Raw genomic sequence first — 23929 nt, 5'->3', positions numbered from 1 at the left:
CCCACTGTCACCAGACTCCTAAATGACCCTCGTATGTACTGACGTCATTAACACTACACTCCTGTATGCTTCATCCAATGCCAGTGCTTATTTAATTACATTGTGTATCTTGTGTTGCCCTATTATGTATTTTCTTTTATTCCCTTTTCTTCCCATGTACTTAGTGATCTGTTGAATTGCACCTCAGTAAACGTGACAAACAAATACAATACAATCCAATGCACCTACCCTCCGCGTCCGCCACTATTTTCCCTGTCTCAAATGCCACCCGTTTGTTGATCAGGATCGCGACCCCCCCTAGAACAAAGAACAAGAACAAAGAAAATTACAGCACAGGAACAGGCCCTTCGGCCCTCCCAACCTGCACCGATCCAGATCCTTTATCTAAACCTGTTGCCTATTTTCCAAGGATCTACTTCCCTCTGTTCCCCGCCCGTTCATATATCTGTCCAGATGCATCTTAAATGATGCTATCGTGCCCGCCTCTACCACCTCTGCTGGCAAAGCGTTCCAGGCACCCACCACCCTCTGCGTAAAAAACTTTCCACGCATATCTCCCTTAAACTTTTCCCTTCTCACCTTGAAATCGTGACCCCTTGTAATTGACACCCCCACTCTTGGAAAAAGCTTGTTGCTATCCACCCTGTCCATACCTCATAATTTTGTAGACTAGTCTGAGAGTCCAACCCCGAATGAAACACTTGGCCAACCCATCCCTTCCTCCATCTGGTCTGATCTATTACCTTCAGGCGTGTCTCGTGTAGCAATGCCACGTCCGCCTTCAATCTCCTCAAATGTGGCAACACGCATGCCCTCTTAAACGGCCCATTCAGCCCTCTAACTTTCCATGTGATCAGCCTACACGGGAGGCTTCCCGCCGATCAGCCATCACCATATGCCAGCATCCAGCTAGTGTCCCTCGCCTCCGTAGGCCCGCCCTCGGGCATCCACCATCCTCGACCTCCCATTTGTTTCTCACCAACAGTCCTTGCCCTGTCAGCTGAGCAGCTCTGCCCCCACCCCTCTTCTCCCTTCCCCCCCCTCCTTTATTAGCAGCACCACAATCCCAACCCCCTTAACAAACTTATCACCTGTTCACCCCCCACTGTTCTTCCGTGAGCTAGCCCGCCCAGCTTGTCTGGTAGCCCCCGTCCATCTGGATGGTGCCAGTCATCTAACTCCTATTGTCCTTCCTCTTTTCTCCCCATCCCGCTTGAACATACATATTTTTCAATGTCCTCAGTGCTAACCCACTGCTCCAACGTGCTGCCCTTCTTCACCCCCTTGAAAAAGGCCGATTTTACTCCATTGAATACAGCTCGTCTTTTGTCCATTTCTGCACTCGGGTCCTGGTAGATTTGCAACTCGCAGTTCTACCACTAGCAGCTCCATGTCTGCTTGACCCACTGCAAAATCTGTTCCTTATCCAGGATTATACGCGGTTAAATGGTCCTTGTGCTCAGCCACCTTCTCAACCTTCTGGATCGCCAGTCCGTGGGCTTCGCCCCTGTTCTACCCGATTGATCGATGCCTTAATTGGATTTGCACCACCATTGCCTTCGGCGGTTCATTCACTCGTGACTTCCTCGCAAGCGCTCCATGCGCTCTGTCCACTTCCGAGGGTCGAGTAAACGGCCCATCCCCCATCAACTTTTCCAGCATACTTGCCACATATGCCCTTGCATCCGATCCCTCACTGCCCTCCGGGAGGCTGACGATCCTCAGGTTCTGTCTCCAAGACCTGTTCTCCAGATCCTCCACCTTCTCCTGCAATCTTTTCTGGTGGTCCCTCATCAGCCCCACCTCCGCCTCCAATGCGGTTAAATGGTCCTTGTGCTCAGCCACCTTCTCAACCTTCTGGATCGCCAGTCCGTGGGCATCGCCCCTGTTCTACCCGATTAATCGATGCCTTAATCGGGTCTAATCCTTCCTTCCTTTTGCTTGACTAAGCTCTCCTGAATGAACTCCACCAGCTGGACCGCTGTGCCACCAAACCGAGATCATGCCCCTTCGCCATGCTTTCCTGTGCTGCAGGTTCTGCACTCGCCTTCTTTGCTCGACAATTTCTTCTTATACGACCACTTCTGGTCCTCGTCTCCATATACTGGTGGGGGATTTCTCCTCACTCTCATTCGTCACCGATTTTTCCAATAAAATCCCGAAGATTCGGGAGAAAAGGTCTGTCACGAGCGGGAGCTACCAAATATGTAACCTCTTACTCCATGGCCGCCACCGGAAGTCAGAATTTGCAAAAATTACAACTTGTTAGATGTCTATGTAGCATGGTCAACAATTGATAAATTTAAGATGGACAATCAGTCCTTGGAATAACATATCATGAATATTGAAAGATATGAAGGCTAAGAAAATTCAATCTATAAATTCCACCCATAGACTGTACTTGCATTCAAATTATTTGATTGCGCACAAACCCAACATATAGTCTTGTGGTCTTGAGGGATGTTCAGTTTCATGGTGAGTGCTCTCATTCTGAACAAATGACTATTGTTAACAAAAAATTTGGGAAAACTATTGTTTCCAGTTATCTTCATGTGAGATGTTTGAAATTCTGCAGTGATACAGTGAATGGAGCACTCGATGGTTTCTGACTCTCAAAAGCGGTGGAATCTAATCGCAGGCATTTGCACGAAGAAGGAATTGCTTGAGGATGTTCTGAGATCGGTCGTGCTTCTAATAGATTTATAGATCAAGATGAAAAGCAAAATTTGGGTGATGACCGCCAAAGAATGAATCCGAGAAAAACAGGGGCATCATATTACTCTGTGTCTAGTTGTCCTAAATTTATATTTCCAATTGAGGGAAAATTTAGCGTGACCAATCCACCTACCCTGCACATCTTTTGAGTTGTGGGGGTGAGACCCTCGCAGACACGGAGAGAATGTGCAAATTCCACACAGACGACGACCTGTGACGGAAATTGAACCCGAGTCCTCAGCGCCATGAAGCAGCTGTGCTAACCACTGCGCCACCATGCTGCCCATGGCTCGAAATATTTTGAGGAATTGTCAAAAGGTCAGGTATCAAGTGTTTAAAGCAACGCATGGAACAGACAGTTCTAATCACGTTGATGAAGATGAACGGCAAGAAAATATTGTATCAAAGACAGAAAACTAAGTTGACCCATGAGTATCTTGGTTGCCAGTTCATTAAATTGTGTTGTACTGGATAGTGGCTGTACTTCAAACAATGTGTGGGGTCAATTAGCTAAACTGTTATTTGGAAACCCTTGACACAAACAAATAAAAACAGTTGTTCTGAATGGATTATGTTTTAAAAAAGAAGCAGTTTTTGGAGCAACTGTGGGAAGAGGCATTTTTTGGGGAGGAGTTAAACTCTGAGCTGCCTGACGCTGAGTCCACAATTCTCCCTCAGTAAGCTAGATGAAGAGCTGAATGTTTCTTTTCTTGTTTTTTCATGGGAAATTGAGTAGTATTGTTGAAGGTGTAAATTGTAAACTATTCTGTTCTTTTCAAGTTAACATTTAATATTGTAGCCAGAATAAACTTTTGTTTTAACAATAACCAAATGCCCAATTTCTTCATGCAACCACTCCTAGAGCGAATCGTTCTTTCCGCACAGTCTTACAAATAAACTAAAATAATGGTATTTTGGTATAGTATCCTAGCCACTGTTGGGATCTGCTCTGGGATAGTAATGTAAACAAAGAATATGAATGCATTACCTGCTTTCGATTCAGGAATGATAATAGACTAGCGTTTGAAACTGTAGGAATGTGCCATTTCATTAGCATTGATGTTGTTCAGTGACATACTGCTATTGCAGTCGGTCCTTGATTTAAAAAAAAAGGCAAAAATTTATTTTGATATTGAGAATAGCTAAGCATTCGTGTTTGGTAAGCGATGGACTACAGATCTCTGGATCCGACCATTATTGTATTCTGTTGAGGCAACCGATCAAGAAATTCACAAAGTATTGTTGACCTCTGGAGGTAGAGTCTTGCTAACAAATGAATCATCTGAATTTTTTATTTATTTATTCATTTACAGGATGTGGGCATTGCTGGTTTGGCCAGCATATATTGCCCATCCCTAGTTGCCTGTCAGGTGGTGGTGACTCGCCACCTTGAACTGCTGCAGCCCTTGGGTGTAGGTACACCCACTGTGCTGTTACGGAAGGTGTTCCAGGATGTTGCCACAGCGACAGTGAAGGAACGATGACATATTTCCAATCGACCATGTTTGACATTGACCAGTAAGCCTAACATCGGTAATGGGGAAAATGCTGTAATACATTATAAAGGATTTTATAGTGGAACATTTAGAAAGCAGTGGCAGGATCAGTCAGAGTCAGCATGGATTTATGAAGGGAAAATCGTGCTTGACAAATCTGTTGGAATTCTTTGAAGATGTAACCAGTACAGTTGATAAGGGGGAGCCAGTAGATGTGGTATATTTGGGCTTTCAGAAGGCGTTTGACAAAGTCCCGCATAAGAAATTATCGTGCAAAATTAGCGCATGGGATTGGGGGAAATGTATTGAGGTAGATAGAAAACTGGTTGGCAGCGAGGAAACAAAGAGTAGGGATTAATGGGTCCTTTTCAAATTGGTAGGCAGTAACCAGTGGGGTACCACAGGGATCGGTGCTGGGACCCCAGCTATTCACAATATATATTAATGATTTGGATGAGGGAACAAAATGTAACATCTCAATGTTTGCAGATGATACTAAGTTAGGTGGGAGGGTGAATTGTGATGAGGATACAGGGACCCTACAGCATGATCTGGACAGGTTGGGCAAGTGGGCAAATCAGTGGCAGATGCAGTATAATTAGGATAAGTATGAGGTTATTCACTGTGGAAGCAAAAACAGAAAGGCAGCTCACGGAGGTCGAGGTCCCAGGTTCGATTCCGGCTCTGGGTCACTGTCTGTGTGGAGTTTGCACATTCTCCCCATGTTTGCGTGGATTTCGCCCCCACAACCCAAAGATGTGCAAGGTAGGTGGATTGAACACACTAAATTGCCCCTTAATTGGAAAAAAATAAATTGGGTACACTAAATTAAAAAAAAAACAGGAGGGCAGCTTACTAGCTGAATGGTTGTAAATTGGGAGAGGGGAATGTGCAGCGGGACCTGGGTGTCCTTGTGCACCATTCGCTGAAGGTAAGCATGCAGGTGCAGCAGACGGTAAAGAAGGCTAATGGTATGTTGGCCTTCATTGCAAGAGGTTTCGAGTATAGAAGCAGGGATGTGTTACTGCAATTGTACAGGGCCTTGGTGAGGCCACACCTGGAGTATTGTGTGCAGTTTTGGTCGTCTCCTCTGAGGAAGGATGTTCTTGCTCGAGGGAGTGCAGGGAAGGTTTACCAGACTGATTCCAGGGATGGCGGGACTGTCATATAAGGAGAGATTGACTAGGTTGGGATTGTTTTCACTGGAGTTCAGAAAAATGGGGGGAGGGATCTCATAGAGACTTATAAAATTCTAACAGGACTTGACAGGGTAGATGGAGGGAAGATGTTACCAATGATGGGTGTGTCCAGAACCGGGGTCACAGTCTGAGGATTCAGGGTAAACCATTTCAGGCAGAGATAAGGAGACATTTCTTCACACACAAGTGGTGAGCCTGTGGAATTTATTACTACAGGAAGTAGTTAATGCTAAAACTTTGAATATATTCAAGAGACGGCTGAATATAGTACTTGGGGAGAATGGGATCAAAGGTTATCGGGCGCAAACAGGATTAGGCTATTGAGTTGCATTATCGTGATGAATGGTGGCGCAGGCTCGAAGGGCCAAAAGGCTGCCTCCTGCTCCTATCTTCTATGTATCTATGTAAGTCAGGGTGGTGAGTGATTTTGAGGGAAACCTCCAGGTGGTGGGGTTCCCAGGTATCCTTGTCCTTCTCGATGGTCGTGGTTGTGGGTTTGGAAGTGTTGTCTAAGGAACCTTGGTGAGTTACTGCAGTGCATCTTGTACACATGGCTGCCACTGTTCGGTGGTGGAAGGTTGAATGTTTGTGGAAGAGGTAGCACTGAAGTGGGCTACCTTGTCCTGGATGGTGTTGGGCTTCTTGTGTTGTTGGAACTGTGCACTCATCCAGGCAAGTGGAGAGTGTTCCATTAAACTCCTGACTTGCATAAACAATTTGACGATCCTTTGTAACAAAGGTAAAAGTTACTGCTAAAGAATGCCACAATACGAATCAAGAATATGAATCCCTATAGAACAGAACACATTGCAATATATTGTATTAAATATTGGAAGGACATCATGTGCCCCATTTAACAAAATTATAGCCAAGGACCTGAAGATGCGGGACAAGGATTGGAGTATTTGTCTGTTACATTTTGTAGGTATGGCAGCCAATTTCATAATTTCTACCATTATAAATGAGGACAGACTGACATTAGTGGATGACGTTATGGCAAAATCACCAACAAAGTTCTTAACAGATAATGGAGGAGAATTTGCGAATGCAGAGTTTGGGGACCTGATGCACACAACTGCAGAAAGTTGATTCAGCAATGATTTGTGTGAAAGAAACCTGCCATAATTGACTCAATGTTTCATAGATACTGGCAAATCAGCCTGGTTGCAAGTTAGAAACAGCACTGGCATAGGCAGTACTTACAATAAATTTTTTACATGATTTTGTGGGACATATCCCATTCCAATTTGTATATGGCCGGTATCCAAAATTGCCTTCAGTACTATACGACGATCCCTCAGCACAAGAGGGAACAACTAATATCTTTGGTTTTGCAACTCAAATGCACTACATGCCAGGCGTTTGAGAAAGAAAAGAATACATACGATGGAAAAAAATTCTAGTAGGCACTCTGATTGGAGGAGTCCAAAGAGGTCTCAAACAAGCAAAAAGAGGCCGCAGCCTGACTGGGGAGCAGTATAGTGTGGGAAATGGAGAGCTGCCTTGGACAGAGGACAGAAGGTTATGTCCCCGTGATCACAGAGGTGTTTTTAGCTACTAATAGATGAGCTGGAAAAGGTTTTGAGATATATTGAAGCTAAGTTGGAAAAGGTTTTGAGGTATATTCAGACGTTGGCAATAAGATCAACCTGCTTTGTCACAGTGTACAGAAATGGTCCTAGCAGGTGGGACCTATTAAGACAAATTGGTAGCTAGAGGCTATGGGGAATATTTGGGGGATGGAGAGATCAAGCTGGACTCTTCGACTGTGGGGAAAGGTGATTTTGAAGATCTTTTTAGCCATTTTGACCACTTATACTAGGAAGTAGATATCCTTCAGGGTAACCTTTACAACTTCCAAAGGAAGCACCATGGCTAGAGGGAAATCTCTGGAAACTAAATGAATGTATTTGAATTAAATGATGCTTCTCAGAAGATTCTTTTTGGTGATAGCAATCTGTTGAGGTATTCGCAGACCCAACCATGCCAACCCAAGATGGCACTTTTCAAAAATTATTTTTAATAAAGGCATTTTGCATATGCGGCACTTTAAGGAAAAGCCTGCGGCCACCTTTATAGAAACATAGAAATTAGGAGCAAGAAGAGGCCATTCGGCCCTTTGAGCCTACTCCGCTAATCATTTTGATCATGGCTGATCATTCAACTCAATAGCCTAATCCTGCTTTTCCCCCATATCTTTCGATCCACTTCACCCCAAGTGCTATATCTAACTACTTCTTGAAAACATGCAATGTTTTGGCTTCAAATACTTCCTGTGGTAACGAATTCCACAAGCCGACCACTCTCCGGGTGAAGATATTTCTCCCCTCTGGCGTAAAATGGTCTACCTCGTATCCTCAGACTGTGGCCCCTGGTTCTGGACACTTCCATCATCGGGAACGTCCTTATTGCATCTAACCTGTCTAGTCCTGTTAAAATTTTACAGGATATCATGAGATTCCACCCCCCCCCCCCCATTCTTCTGAACTCCATGAATTCAATCTTAATCGATTCCATCTCTCCTCATATATCTATCCTGCCATCCCAGGAATCAGTCTGTTAACCCTCCACAGCACTCCAGAGCAAGAGCATCCTCCGGAGGATCCTCAGGAGGCTCTCAGCTTCCACCGTAGCTCCCTAAATTCCTGTTTTAAATCCCCGTTCCTTCTCTTACCTATATTGTTGGTACCGATGTGTACCACGACTTGTGACTGTTCCCCCTGCCCCTTAAGGATTCTGGAAACATGGTCTGAGACGTCACGGACCCTGGCACCCGGGAGGCAACATACCATCCGTGAGTCTCTCTTGTTGCCGCAGAACCGTCTATCTGTCCCTCTAACTATCGAGTCCCCAATTACTATTGCTCTCCTGCTCTTCCTCCTTCCCTTCTGAGCCACTGGGACGGACTCAGTGCTGGAGATCCGTTCACCGTGGCTTACCCCTAGTAGGTCGTCCCCCTCAACAGTATCCAAAACGGTATACTTGTTACTGAGGGGAACGACCACAGAGCATCCCTGCACTGACTGCTTCCCCCCAGCCCCTCAGACCGTCACCCATCTATCTTGATCCTTCGGAGTAACTACATCCCTGAAGCTACTATCTATGACCACCCCTGCCTCCTGAATGATCCGAAGTTCATCCAGCTCCAGCTCCAATTCCCTAACACTATTTCTGAAGAGGTGAAGATGGGTGCACTTCCCACAGGTGAAATCAGCAGGGACACTGACGGCGTCCCTCACCTCAAACATTCTGCAGGAGGAACATTGCATTGCCTTCCCTGGCATCCCCTCTAGATAAAAGAAGAAAACGAAAGAAAGAGCTTACCTGTTATTCACTCTACCCCTTAGGTTAAAGGAGGTGGAAGGGTGGGGGACACTACACCATTAGTGTCTAGTGTTTAGGAACCGCCCAAGTAAATAAAGGTAAAAATAAAACACTGAACTAGCAACCACTGAGCCCCACACGAGAACAACAATCGGCTTTTATGGGCCCACATAAACAATTTAAATCTTTACTACTTACCCATCAGTCACTCTGTCCTCACTCCGACTGGATTCAGCTGGAAACTCCCAGCAATAAGTTTTTAAAAAACATTTGCCCTCCTTCTCAGCAACCACTGCGCCCTGCACGAGAACACCTCAGGGAAAGAAAAACTACTTGCCAGTCACCAGCCAATCACTTACCTGCAGGCTGTGACATCACGGTACAACTTTCTACTTCTACCTGCCCTTGAGTATCCCTCTTGATCTTTCCTCTGCTGCGATCCTTACAGTGAATGTTTTTTTTTCGTTAGAGGAGGAGGTAGGGAGGGAAACACTGAAGAAGTGTTTGGGGTTTAACTGTCACTTGACAACAGCTCCTCCAGAAACAACCACCTCGATACAGTGACCGCAATGCACTGATGCAAAGTTTCCACGCAACAGCCAATCAGCAGCTCCGCTCTGCTGCTCTTTGCTGGATGCTTGCCTTCACTTGAACACGGAGGGTGTCTTGCTCAGGTACACGTTCTGGAATCAGTGACCGCAATGCACTGATGCAAATTTACCCCGCAGCAGCCTATCAGCAGCTCTGCTCTGCTGCCCTTTGCTGGATCAAAACTGTCTTACTGTTTTACAAAGGGAATACATCTACCCAAAATTGAACATTCTAGGAAGCGGGCTCGCTATGTTTGTGGGGAATCTGAAATTATTTTGTTGTTCTGTATCCTTTATCTAAATATAATTTTTTAGAAGAAAGTGAATCTTGAGTAAACTGGATCCTGCTTCAGAGTGATTTCAGAGCGGGTGATGCTCATTGAAGTTTGTACTCAGCTGGGCTTTTCCCAAATTGGGATGCACAGGGAGAGGATCCAGAAGGAAGGAGTGGAAACCAGTATTTATACTGAACTATAGTTGTGAATCATCAGAATATTTTCTGCTACCTAATTCAGTGAATGGATATTCACCTGTAGAACATTAAATGGGGGATCTTTTCTGTAGTTCGGAATATAAGTTGACTGAATAATATTAAGGCAATAATAACAGAAAATGCTGGATAAACTCGGGTCTGGCAGCATCCATGGAGAGAGAAACGGTTAACGTTTCGAGCTCATATGACCCGTAAACAGAACTGATCTGTGGAAGGGTCATATGAACTCAAAACGTTAGCTCTGTTTCACTCCAACAAGGCAGCCAGACCTGCAGAGTTTATCCGGCATTTCTGTTTTTATTGCAGATTTCCAGTATTTTGCTATTATTTGAATGTTCAGACAATGTTACTTTAGCCTGTTTATTCAATGGGGCTGGTATCATGGAAGTTATTATTAGGGGCAGCACGGTGTCTCCAAAGCGCCAGGGTCCCAGGTTCGATTCCCCGTGGGGTCACTATGTGCGGAGTCTGCACATTCTCCCCCTGTCTGCGTGGGTTACCTCTGGGTGCTCCGGTTTCCTCCCACAGTCCAAAGACATCCAGGTTAGGTGGATTGGCCATGCTAAATTGCCCTTAGTGTCCAAAAAGGTTGGGAGGGATTATTGGATTAGGGGGATAGGGTGAAAGTGAGGTCTTAAGTGGGTTGGTGCAGACTCGATGGGACGAATGGCCTCCTTCTGCACTGTAGGTTCTATGATGCTCCATTGAAGCTACTTCATACCCCTCTTCATTTAACCATTTAAACTCTTAACAGCAACCTTTTATCATCTTCTAGCTTTCCCTTAGATGTATCTATGCATTATACTATTTGTGTTAATTTCAGATTCTTACCACCTTCAGTAAAGAAGTTTCTCTTGAATCACTCATTGGATCTATTTATGATCAGCCTATATTTATGGCATCTTTTTGGTGTCTCCACAAGTGGAAAATTTTTCTATACTTTTATCCTTTCATGATCTTGAAGATGTTGATCAGGTCACCCCAAGTCTTTCCTTGAAAATCCCCAACATATTTAATCTTTCCTGACAAGTATATTCTTGGAATATTTTTACATCTTTTCAGGTACCTCTATAGCCTTTTCTATAATATGATCACCAAAACTGTACATAGTACTTTCAAATGTCACCTAACCAAGTTATAACGTCTTTACTGCATGGAAGGAGGCCATTTGGCCCATTGAGACCATGTTGGCCCTCTAGAGCATTCCAGTAAATTCCACTCCCTGCTCTGTCTTCGTTGTCCTGCAGTGCCCATCCAAGTTCTTTCATCTCTGCTCCACCACCCTCGTAGGGAGCAAGTTCCAAGTTATTACCACTTTTTAAACAAAAATTGAGATGTGGATTTTGTATTTCTCTGATGCCATCTTTGTGCAAATCAAACCTGTTGAAAGAGAATATGTTTGTATTGTCTTAACATGAACAGCTGATGTTGGTCAAATGTCTGTATTGCAATGCCCTGAAATCACTGAAATTTCAACCTTTCATTGCAGACACTCGTACAGTATGCTGGGAAGTGGAAAATCTCTGATGATCCTTTGCCTTTGTTGGAAGTGTACACTGTGGCTATACAGAATTATTCCAAAGCACGGCCTTGTCTCACAGCTGAGTGTGACAATGTATGCTTTGTGCTTGACCGACTAGCATTGTAAGTTTTACCAGCAACTTAATTCTATGAAGGAAATTATTTAACTTGGTTTTGATGCATGATATATTGGTGGAAAGTTTTGGAACTGAAATTATATTATGTAGAAAATTCTTAGATCCAACTGAGTCAAACATGTAAATCAATGAGATATAATTAAAGTTATACAAGAATTGCATATTTGGGATGAGAAAATGTAGGAGTCATCAGGTGGTGCACTCGCTTATGCACGTGCACAGTTTGCAGCACAGAAACCTACTATTCGATCCAATGGATTCATGCTGGTGCTTATACTCCACAGAAGCCACCTCCCATCTTTTCTCCTCTAAATGTATCATCTTTACTGTTATCTCTTTCCTACTGGTTTCTCTTTAAATACACTTGTACTACATAGCGATTATCTTAGTTATGCTGAAAGAGAAGCTTATCTAGGCCCACACCCCCATCCTACCCCTGTAACCTAATATCCCCACTTAACCTTTTGTCACAGAGGAACAATTTAGCGTGGCCAATCCACCCAATTGCACATTTTTAGACTGGGAGTAAACTGGAGCATCCGGAAGAAACCCAAGCAATGAGAGAACGTGCAAACTCCAGACAAATAATGGCCCAAAGCTGGAATTGAACCTGGGTCCTTGGTGCTGTAAGGCAGCAGTTCTAATCACTGTGCCACCACATAAGTGTTCTCCATAGGTGGAAAGATTCTCTCCCTCTCCCTCTTAGTCTATAAAAACGTTTCACAATTTTAAAGACACCTGTTGGGTTACAACTCTCTGTTTTGAGAAAAGGCACCCAGTCCATCAATCCTTTACTGAAATGAACCCTGCATTTCTGGTATCATCCCTGTAAATCTTCTCTGCACCCTCACCTGTGCCTCTAAAAGCCTTCTATGTTGATAGAATGCCCTTTGGAACCATAACATGAATTGTATAATAAACTATCCCTCATATAATCTCATGTTAAATAACATCTAAAAATGCATGCACGACTGGTGCGTTATTCCAGTGATGAAGATGTCAAGTATTTTCCCCTTTTTGTCTTCATTAGTTGAACATCATTATTCTTCACCTTGCAAAAGCTCCAAATACCGAAATTCAAATATTTGCTTGTATATGTAACTTAATCAAGGAAATGTTCAGGACAACCTGCAAAAAGTATAAAATTATCTAAATTTAATAAAATCCCATCATCTGAATGGAAATACACTCAAAGGGATGATCAGCCTTTCCTTCAAAAGGGAAATAAACAATAGAGAATTCGCTTTCACTTCGAACGAGTCCTCATGGCAAACATAATACACTAGGATGCCAGCCACAATGACTTATCATGGTTTGCTAGTTTTGTATCTTGCCAGTCTTTTGTGACATCATATCTTCTAACAAGGTTATTGGCTGCACTCTAGTCTCAAGTTTTTCCTATCCGATTGTTTGCTTCCTCTACTTCCTAATGAACTATCTCTATTAGCTAATTTTTAAATGCCACTTTGGCATCCATCTTTGATGAAAACTGGAGTGTAATTGAATATTGCTTCAGTGTGTTACAATGTTAGCTTAATATATATGATAAACATAACAAATTTTAAAACAATTCTTTTACTCCATTCATAGGTTAGTTTCAAACGCAACTACGATAAGCTCTCCAGTATTGTGAAATGTTCTTTTGTTTTCTTGATATCCCTTTGTTCCTCTACCCTGCCAGGAGTTGCATCTTCCAAATAATAAGCACCCTTCCTTTTCCTCTCAAAATCCTATCTTTCCCGACCCCCAATTTTTAAAAATAAATTTAGAGTACCCAATTCATTTTTTCCAATTTTATTTTAGGGGCAATTTACTGTGGCCAATCTACCTAGCCTGCACATCTTTGGGTTGTGGGGGGCGAAACCCACACAAACACGGGGAGAACTCCATACGGACAGTGACCCAGAGCCGGGATCGAGCCTGGGACCTCAGTGCCGTGAGGCAGCAATGCTAACCACTGCACCACCACCCACCCCAAATTTGATGTAACCTGCAAATTTACTAATTGTGCCCTTTGATTCCATAGTCCATGCAAATTGAGAATAGCTGCAATCCCAACACAGACCCTGTGGGATACACTTCCCACCTTCCACTCTGCATAACTACCCATTATTGCCATTCTGATTTAGTCTTCAAATCAACTAGCAATCTACTTCTGCAACTTGTCTTCTCTCTGCATTCTCTGACCTTATTCATTAATCTGTTTATTGGCAACTTATCGGAGATCTTGAAAATCCAGCTAAATTGCATCCACTGCACTCCCATTGTCGTTTCTCTTACTACCTCAAAAAACCCAATAAATTTGGTCAAGCAAAATTTTTCCCCTTTGAAATCCTCATTGATTATTCATTATATTTTTCATTTTGAGATGTTCTATTATCTATTGTAAGGTTCCTATTATTTTTCCTTCCACTGATGTTAATGTGACTGCACTATAATTCCGAGTCAACAAATTAGGAGCAGGAGTAGGAGGCCACATAGCCCCTCAAGCCTGCTCCATCATTCAATAAGGTCATAATTGATCTGCTGTAACCTCAATTTCATGTGCCCACTTATCCCTGATGATCTTTATTCCCCTTGCTCATCAAGAATCTATTTGACTCTGCCTTGTATAAAGTCAAAGACTCTGCTTCCACTGTGTTTTGAGGAATAGAATTCAAGTGATGCGCAAGCCTTGATCTTAATGGGAAACACCTTATTTTTAAACAGTGATGCCTAGTTGCAGATTCTGCCACAAGATTCTTAATCCGTGATTAAGAAAGCGAATGCTATGTTGTCATTTATCTTAAGAGGGTTGGAATATAAAAGCAGCGATGTGCTACTGAGCCTTTATAAGGCTCTGGTTAGGCCCCATTTGGAGTACTGTGTCCAGTTTTGGGCCCCACATCTCAGGAAGGACATACTGGCACTGGAGCGTGTCCAGCGGAGATTCACACGGATGATCCCTGGAATGGCGGGTCTAGCATATGAGGAACGGCTGGCGTTCCTGGGATTGTATTCATTGGAGTTCAGAAGGTTAAGGGGAGATCTAATAGAAACTTACAAGATAATACATGGCTTAGAAAGGATGGACGCAAAGAAACTGTTTCCGTTAGGCGAGGAGTCGAGGACCCGTGGGCACAGCCTTAGAATTAGAGGGGGTAAATTCAAAACAGAAATGCGGAGACATTTCTTCAGCCAGAGAGTGGTGGGCCTGTGGAATTCATTGCCGCAGAGTGCAGTGGAGGCCGGGACGCTAAATGGCTTCAAGGCAGAGATAGATAAATTCTTGATGTCGCGAGGAATTAAGGGCTATGGGGAGAATGCTGGGAGGTGGAGTTGAAATGCCCATCAGCCATGATTGAATGGCGGAGTGGACTCGATGGGCCGAATGGCCTTACTTCCACTCCTATGTCTTATGGTCTTATGGTCTTAAGAAGAAACATCCCTTCTACATCCATCCTACCGTGACCCCTCAGTTTCAGTCAATTTGCCTTTTACGCATCTAAACTTCAGCCGAGCCTGTCCAATCTTTCCTTGTAAGATTACCTGCCCATTCCAGGTCTAGTAAACCTCTGAACTGCTTCCAATGCATTTCCATCCTTTCTTAAAAAAGCCGACCAATTCTGTACACAGTGCTCCAGATGTGTTCTCACCAATGTCCTGTACAGTAGTAGCATAACAGCCAATTTTGTATTCGATTCCCCTATCAATAAACAACTATTAGCTTTCCTAATTACTTGCTATACCTACATGCCAACCTTTTGTGAGTGCACTAGGGAAAAAAAGAATTCTCTCCTTCATTGTTAGAGGTACACAATATAAAAGTAAGGATATAACGTCAGAATTGTTTTTGTAATATTTTTATTAAGGTAATTGAAAATTTTTATGATAATAACAATGACATAAACATGGTATAAGTCCCTCCACATTAAAAAGATCCATCTCCGGGCTACCAGGGAGGCAAAGGCCAAGATGTCAGCCTCTTTCGACCCCTGGACTCCCAGCTCTTCCGACACTCCAAAGATCGCCACTTCCAGACTCGCTGCCACCTGTGTTTTGAGTACCGTGGACATTGCCCTAGCAAAACCCTTCCAAAACCATGTAAGCTTCGAGCATGCCCAAAACATGTGGACATGATTTACCGGATTTACCGGGCTCGCACACCTATCCTCTACCCCGAAAAACTTGCTCATCCTAGCCACTGTCATGTGTGCCTGGTGGACTACCTTAAATTGTATCAGGCTAAGCCTGGCACATGATGAGGAGGCATCAGCCCTGCTTAGGGCGTCTGCCCATTGAACCGCCTCTATCTCTCCTCCCAATTCGTCCTCCCACTTGCCCTTAAGCTCCTCCACCAGAGTTTCCTCCGCCTCCGAAAGCTCCTAGTAATATCTGAAACCTTCCCTTCTCCCACCCAGGTACTGGAGACTACTCTCATGTATCTCCCGTGGCAACAGCCGCGGAAAGGCCGGAACCTGCTTTCTCCGGAAGTCTCGCACCTGCAAATACCTAAACCTGTTCCCTTCTGGCAATTCAAATTTATCCTCCAGGGCTTTCAAGCTGGGAAAGCTCCCATCTATTAATAGATTCCCCCCATCCTTCTAATTCCTGCCCTTTGCCATCTCCGGAACCCACCATCCAGCCTACCCGGTCCAAACCGATTATTATTATAAATTGTTGTCCAAACCGATGCTCCCTCCACACTCATCTCGTCCATTGCCCCCAGATTCTCAGAGTTGCCACCACCACCGGACTTATGGAGTATCAGGCCAGTGAGAATGGAAGAGGTGCCGTTATCAGTGCTCCCAAACTTTCTCTTTGCATGACGTCGCCTCCATCAGCTCCCACACTGACCCCCCACTGCCCACTTCTTAATCATGGCTATATTAGCTGCCCAGTAGTTATTGCAGAAGTTCGGCAGCGTCAACCCACCAGCAACACTTTCTTCACTCGCGGGGTTTTACCCGCCCCCTTTGTGTTTACCCGCCCAAAATAACCTTATTCACCTGCTTGTAAAAGGCCTTTGGGATGAAGATGGGGAGGCACTGAAAGACGAACAGAAATCTGGGGAGGACCGTCGTTTTCATGATCTGTACCCTCCCCGCCAGTGATAGCGGGAGCATGACCCATCTCTTAAGTCCCCTTCCATTTGCTTTACCAGCCGGGATAGGTTTAACTTGTGCAGTGCCTCCCATTCCCAGGCTGCCTGGATTCCCAGATACCAAACGCTCTTTCCTACCATTCTAAGCGGCAGCTCTCCCAGTCTCTTCTCCTGTCCTCTTGCCTGCATCGCAAACATCTCGCTTTTCCCCATGTTCAATTTATACCCTGAAAAATTGCCAAATTCCCCCAGGATTCGCATTACTTCCCCCAAACCCTCTTGAAATATAGAGGAGCAGGTGATATGCGTAAAGCGAGACCCGCCCAGCCCTTTCCAGTTCCGAGAGTCTCTGGCCAGAGCACACCGTAACGGGGAGACCTCAGCTGGCTGACCTCAGCCGGTTCATATGCACACTTGCTTCTGTTGCCTGATAGAGCAACCACACCCAGTCAATAAAGCCCTGACCAAACCCAAACCTTCCCAGCACCTCCCACAGGTAATTCTACTCCACTCGATCAAAATCCTTCTCCGCATTCATCGCTACCACCACCTCCACCTCCTCCCCTTCCCCTTCTGAGGGCATCATAATAACATTCAAAAGTCTTCGAACATTGGCCTTGAGTTGCTGCCCTTTACAAATCCCGTCTGGTCTCCCCCTATCACCCCCGGGACACAATCCTCTATCCTTGTGGCCAGTATCTTAGCCAGCAGTTTGGCGTCCGCATTCGTTAGAGAAATTGGCCTCTTTGACCCGCATTGCTCTGGATCCTTCTCCCGTTTGAAAACCAATGAAATCGAGGCCTGTGACATTGTTTGGGGGGAGGACTCCCTTCTCTCTTGCTTCGTTAAATGTCCTCACCAGCAGTGGGTTCAATATCTCTGAAAACTTCTGATAAAATTCCACCAGATAGCCGTCAGGCCCGGGGCCTTGCCCAACTGCATGCAGTCCATCCCCTCGATTATTTCCTCAATATCAGTTGGGGCTCCCAGCCCTTCCACCAGATCCTCATCTAACCTCGGAAACCTCAACTAATCCAAAAACTGCCTCATCCCCTCCACCTCAGCCGGAGGTTCCGACTCATATAATTTGCTGTAAAAGTCCTTAAACACCTCGTTCACCCCCACTGGGTCCAGGACAGTATTCCCGTCTCTACTCTTTACTTTCCCTATCTCCCTGGCCACCTCCCTTTTCCTGAGCTGGTGCGCGAACATTCTGCTTGCCTTTCCCCGTACTCATAGGTCGCCCCCCCCTTGCCTTCCTCAACTGTTCCACCGCTTTCCCTGTGGTCAACAGCCCAAACTCCGCCTGTAACCTCCGCCGCTCCCTCAGCAGCCCCGTGTCCGGGGCCTCCGAGTATCTCCTGTCCACCTGGAGTATCTCTTCGACGAACCTATCCCTCTCAGCCCATTCCACCTTTTCTCTGTGGGCCCATATCGAGATTAATTCCCCTCTGACCACTGCCTTCAGAGCTTCCCAAACCGTCGCTGCAGAGACCTGCCCCGTATCATTTGTTTCCAGGTAGTTCTGGATGGACTTGTTAACCCGCCCACAAATTGCTTCGTCAGCTAGCAACCCCACATCCAGACTCCACAGCGGGTATTGCCCCCTCTCCACACTAACCCGTAGATCTAACCCATGTGGGGCATGATCCGCGCTGCAGTTGCTGAGTACTCTGTATCCACCACCTTCGGTATTAGCGCCCTGCTCAGAACAGTAGTTGATGCGAGAGTATACCTCATGGACATGTGAGAAAAAAGAAAACTCCTTCGTTCCTGGCAGTGCAAACCTCCATGGATCTACACCCCCCCCCCCCCATCTGTTCATAAACCCCTTCAATTCCTTTGCTGAGGCCGGCCTCCTTCCTGTCCTTGATTTTGACCGGTCCAATTCCGGATCAGTGACTGTGTTAAAATCTCCTCACATGATCAGGTTATGTGACTCTTAAGTCTGGGATCTTGCCTAACACCCGCCTCATAAATTCCACATCATCCCAATCCGGAGCATTATATGTTCACGAGTACCACCCGCTCCCTCTCCAGCTTCCCACTCACCATTATGTACCTTGTCTGACACGATTCGTCCTGCCTTGAATGCCACTCGTTTGTTGATCACGATCCCTACCCCCTGGTCTTTGAGTCCAGCCCTGAGTGGAATACCTGGCTAACCCATCCCTTTTTCAATCTCATCTAGTATGTAACCTATAGGTGCGTCTCTTGTAGCATTGCCACGTCTGCCTTCAGCCCCCTCTGATGCGTAAACACGAGCCCTCTTGACTGGCCCATTCAACCCTCTAACGTTCCATGTAATCAGCCTGGTTGGAGGGCTTACCCCCTCCTCCCCGCCGACTAGCCATCACCCTTTTTAGGCCAGCCGTGCCCTCTGTCTCCTCGAGCCCCCACTTGAGCATTCACTGTTCCCGACCCCCAATTGTCGCCTGGTAACAGTTCCTCCCCTGTCAGCAAAGCAGCCCTCACCCCCCCCCCCCCCCCCATCCTATCCCCCATCCCCCAGCAACAGCACTAGAAACCCAACCCCCCAAGTCAAGCTCCAGCTTAACACCTGCTCGACCCCCACTGTGCTTCATAACATTAGAATTGTATAAAACACTTGGTGAGGCCACAAATGGAGTATTTTATGCAGTTCTGGTCACCACATTACAGGAAGGATGTTATTGCTCTGGAGAGAGTGCAGAGGAGGTTTACAAGAATGTTGCCAGTGCTAGAAAAGTGTAGCTATGAGGAGAGATTAGATGGGTTGGGGCTATTTTCCTTGGAACAAAGAAGGCTGAGGGGTGATTTAATTGAGGTGTACAAAATTGAGGGCGAGAGAGTGGACAGGATAAAATTGTTTCCCTTGGGGCAGCATGGTAGCATGGTGGTTAGCATAAATGCTTCACAGCTCCAGGGTCCCAGGTTCGGTTCCCGGCTGGGTCACTGTCTGTGTGGAGTCTGCACGTCCTCCCCGTGTGTGCGTGGGTTTCCTCCGGGTGCTCCGGTTTCCTCCCACAGTCCAAAGATGTGCGGGTTAGATGGATTGGCCATGCTAAATAGAACATAGAACATAGAACGATACAGCGCAGTACAGGCCCTTCGGCCCTCGATGTTGCACCGACATGGAAAAAAAAACTAAAGGCCATCTAACCTACATAGAACATAGAACATAGAACATAGAACAGTACAGCACAGAACAGGCCCTTCGGCCCTCAATGTTGTGCCGAGCCATAATCACCCCACTCAAACCCACGTATCCACCCTATACCCGTAACCCAACAACCCCCTCCCCCCTCCCCCCCTCCCCCCCCCCTCCCCCCCCCTCCCCTCCCCCCCCTCCCCCCCCCTCCCCCCCTCCTCCCCCCCCTCCCCCCCTCCCCCCCTCCCCCCCCCTCTTCCCCCCCACCCTCTCCCCCCCCCCTCTCCCCCCCCTCCTCCCCCCCCCCTCCCCCCCCTCCCCCCCCCTCCCTCCCCCCCCCCCCCTCCCCCCCCCTCCCCCCCCCTCCAAAATCGTAGCGGGTGCCGGGTTGAGGGAGCTAGGGCTTTTCTCATAAGACCTATCCTGCAAACCAGGCAACATCCTGGTAAATCTCCTTTGCACCCTTTCCAATGCTTCCACATCCTTCCTATAATGAGGTGACCTCCTCCAGCATAACCCCGTGGCTCTTAAACTCAAGCCCCCTGTTAATAAACGCTAACACACTATAAGCCTTCTTCACGGCTCTATCCACTTAAGTGGCAACCTTCAGAGATCTGTGGACGAACCCCAAGATCTCTCTGCTCCTCCACATTCCTCAGAACCCTGCCGTTGGCCCTGTATCTGCATTCAAATGTTTTCTACCAAAATGAATCACCTCGCACTTGTCAGGGTTAAACTCCATCTGCCATTTTTCAGCCCAGCTCTGCATCCTATCAATGTCTCTTTGCAGCCTACAACAGCCCTCCACCTCATCCACTACTCCACCAATCTTGGTGTCATCAGCAAATTTACTGACCCACCCTACAGCCCCCTCCTCCAAGTCATTGATAAAAATCACAAATAGCAGAGGACCCAGCACTGATCCCTGTGGTACACCGCTGGTAACTGGTCTCCAGACTGAAAATTTTCCAACCACCACCACCCTCTGTCTTCTATGTGATAGCCAGTTACTTATCCAATTGGCCAAATTTCCCTCTATCCCAAACCTCCTCACTTTCTTCATGAGCCGACCATGCACTATGCCATTATCATCCATATGCTTATCCAATAAACTTTTAAATGCCCTCAATGTTGGCGAGTTCACTACTGTTGCAGGTAAGGCATTCCACGGCCTCACCACTCTTTGCGTAAAAAAACCCACCTCTGACCTCTGTCCTATATCTATTACCCCTCAATTTAAGGCAATGTCCCCTCGTGCTAGCCACCCCCATCCGTGGGAGAAGGCTCTCGCTGTCCACCCTATCTAACCCTCTGATCATTTTGTATGCCTCTATTAAGTCACCTCTTAACCTTCTTCTCTCTAACGAAAACAACCTCAAGTCCATCAGCCTTTCCTCATAAGATTTTCCCTCCATACCAGGCAACATCCTGGTAAATCTCCTCTGCACCCGTTCCAAAGCTTCCACGTCCTTCCGATAATGAGGCGACCAGAACTGTACGCAATACTCCAAATGCGGCCGTACTAGAGTTTTGTACAACTGCAACATGACCTCATGGCTCCGGAACTCAATCCCTCGACCAATAAAGGCCAACACACCATAAGGCCTTCTTCACAACCCTATCAACCTGGGTGGCAATTTTCAGGGATCTATGTACATGGACACCGAGATCCCTCTGCTCATCCACACTACCAAGAATTTTACCATTAGCCAAATATTCCGCATTCCTGTTATTCTTTCCAAAGTGAATCACCTCACACTTCTCCACATTAAACTCCATTTGCCACCTCTCAGCCCAGCTCTGCAGCTTATCTATGTCCCTCTGTAACCTGCAACATCCTTCCGCACTGTCTACAACTCCACCGACTTTAGTGTCGTCTGCAAATTTACTCACCCATCCTTCTGCGCCCTCCTCTAGGTCATTTATAAAAATGACAAACAGCAACGGCCCCAGAACAGATCCTTGTGGTACGCCACTCGTAACTGAACTCCATTCTGAACATTTCCCATCAACTACCGCTCTCTGTCTTCTTTCAACTAGCCAATTTCTGATCCACATCTCTAAATCACCCTCAATCCCCAGCCTCCGTATTTTCTGCAATAGCCGACCGTGGGGAACCTTATCAAACGCTTTACTGAAATCCATATACACCACATCAACTGCTCTACCCTCGTCTACCTGTTCAGTCACCTTCTCAAAGAACTCGATAAGGTTTGTGAGGCATGACCTACACTTCACAAAACCATGCTGACTATCCCTAATCATATTATTCCTATCTAGATGATTATAAATCGTATCTTTTATAATCCTCTCCAAGACCTTACCCACCACAGACGTTAGGCTCACCGGCCTATAGTTACCGGGGTTATCTCTACTCCCCTTCTTGAACAAAGGGACCATTTTTGCTATCCTCCAGTCCTCTGGCACTATTCCTGTAGCCAATGATGACCTAAAAATCAAAGCCAAAGGCTCAGCAATCTCTTCCCTGGCTTCCCAGAGAATCCTAGGATAAATCCCATCCGGCCCCGGGGACTTATCTATTTTCACCTTGTCCAGAATTGCCAACACTTCTTCCCTACGCACCTCAATGCCATCTATTCTAATAGCCTGGGTCTCAGCATTCTCCTCCACAATATTATCTTTTTCTTGAGTGAATACTGACGAAAAGTATTCATTTAGTATCTCGCTTATCTCCTCAGCCTCCACACACAACTTCCCACCACTGTCCTTGACTGGCCCTACTCTTACCCTAGTCATTCTTTTATTCCTGACATACCTATAGAAAGCTTTTGTGTTTTCCTTGATCCTACCTGCCAAAGACTTCTCATGTCCCCTCCTTGCTCGTCTCAGCTCTCTCTTTAGATCCTTCCTCGCTTCCTTGTAACTATCAAGCGCCCCAACTGAAACTTCACGCCTCATCTTCACATAGGCCTCCTTCTTCCTCTTAACAAGAGATTCCACTTCTTTGGTAAACCACGGTTCCCTCGCTCGACCCCTTCCTCCCTGCCTGACTGGTACGTACTTATCAAGAACATGCAATAGCTGTTCCTTGAACAAGCTCCACATATCCAGTGTGCCCAACCCTTGCAGCCTACTTCTCCAACCTACACATCCTAAGTCATGTCTAATGGCATCATAATTGCCCTTCCCCCAGCTATAACTCTTGCCCTGCGGGGTATACTTATCCCTTTCCATCACTAACGTAAAGGTCACCGAATTGTGGTCACTGTTTCCAAAGTGCTCACCTACCTCCAGATCTAACACCTGGCCTGGTTCATTACCCAAAACCAAATCCAATGTGGCCTCGCCTCTTGTTGGCCTGTCAACATATTGTGTCAGGAAACCCTCCTGCACACATTGTACAAAGAACGACCCATCTAATGTACTCGAACTATATCTTTTCCAGTCAATATTTGGAAAGTTAAAGTCTCCCATAACAACTACCCTGTTACTTTCGCTCTTTTCCAGAATCATCTTCGCCATCCTTTCCTCTACATCCCTAGAACTATTAGGTGGCCTATAGAAAACTCCCAACAGGGTGACCTCTCCTTTCCTGTTTCTAACCTCAGCCCATACTACCTCAGAAGAAGAGTCCCCATCTAGCATCCTTTCCGCCACCGTAATACTGTCCTTGACTAGCAGCGCCACACCTCCCCCTCTTTTGCCCCCTTCTCTGAGCTTACTAAAACACCTAAACCCCGGAACCTGCAACAACCATTCCTGTCCCTGCTCTATCCATGTCTCTGAAATGGCCACAACGTCGAAGTCCCAGGTACCCACCCATGCTGCCAGTTCCCCTACCTTATTTCGTATACTCCTGGCATTGAAGTAGACACACTTCAAACCACCTACCTGAACACTGGCACCCTCCTGCGAAGTCAAATCTGTGCTCCTGACCTCTATACTCTCAATCTCCCGTACCCCAAAACTACAATCCAGGTTCCCATGCCCCTGCTGAATTAGTTTAAACCCCCCCAAAGAGCACTAACAGATCTCCCCCCCAGGGGGAGATTGCCCGTAGTGTCCTAAAAAGTAAGGTTGGGGGGGAGGGGGGGGGGGGTTGTTGGGTTACGGGTATAGGGTGGATACGTGGGTTTGAGTAGGGTGATCATTGCTCGGCACAACATCGAGGGCCAAAGGGCCTGTTCTGTGCTGTACTGTTCTATGTTCTAATTCTGGAACCAGGGGACATAGATTAAAGATAAGTGGCAGAAGGTGTAGAGGGGACATGAGGAAGAACA

General features: G+C 46.1%; 1 protein-coding gene across 1 annotated transcript in view; it reads left to right on the top strand.

Moving 5' to 3' along the window:
* Positions 1 to 23929, top strand: part of LOC119962633 (zinc finger protein 292-like) — a 263804-nt gene that overhangs the window by 79621 nt on the left and 160254 nt on the right. The window contains exon 2 of the mRNA XM_038790532.1: positions 11307 to 11461. Coding sequence (XP_038646460.1) covers positions 11307 to 11461 — 155 coding nt within the window. The remainder of the gene's footprint in view (positions 1 to 11306; positions 11462 to 23929) is intronic.

Source organism: Scyliorhinus canicula, chromosome 1, assembly GCF_902713615.1.
Source record: "Scyliorhinus canicula chromosome 1, sScyCan1.1, whole genome shotgun sequence".
NCBI classification, from domain to species: Eukaryota; Metazoa; Chordata; class Chondrichthyes; order Carcharhiniformes; family Scyliorhinidae; genus Scyliorhinus; species Scyliorhinus canicula.
The sequence above is the reverse complement of the archived record's forward strand: the minus strand, read 5'-3'. Positions and strand labels throughout refer to the sequence as shown.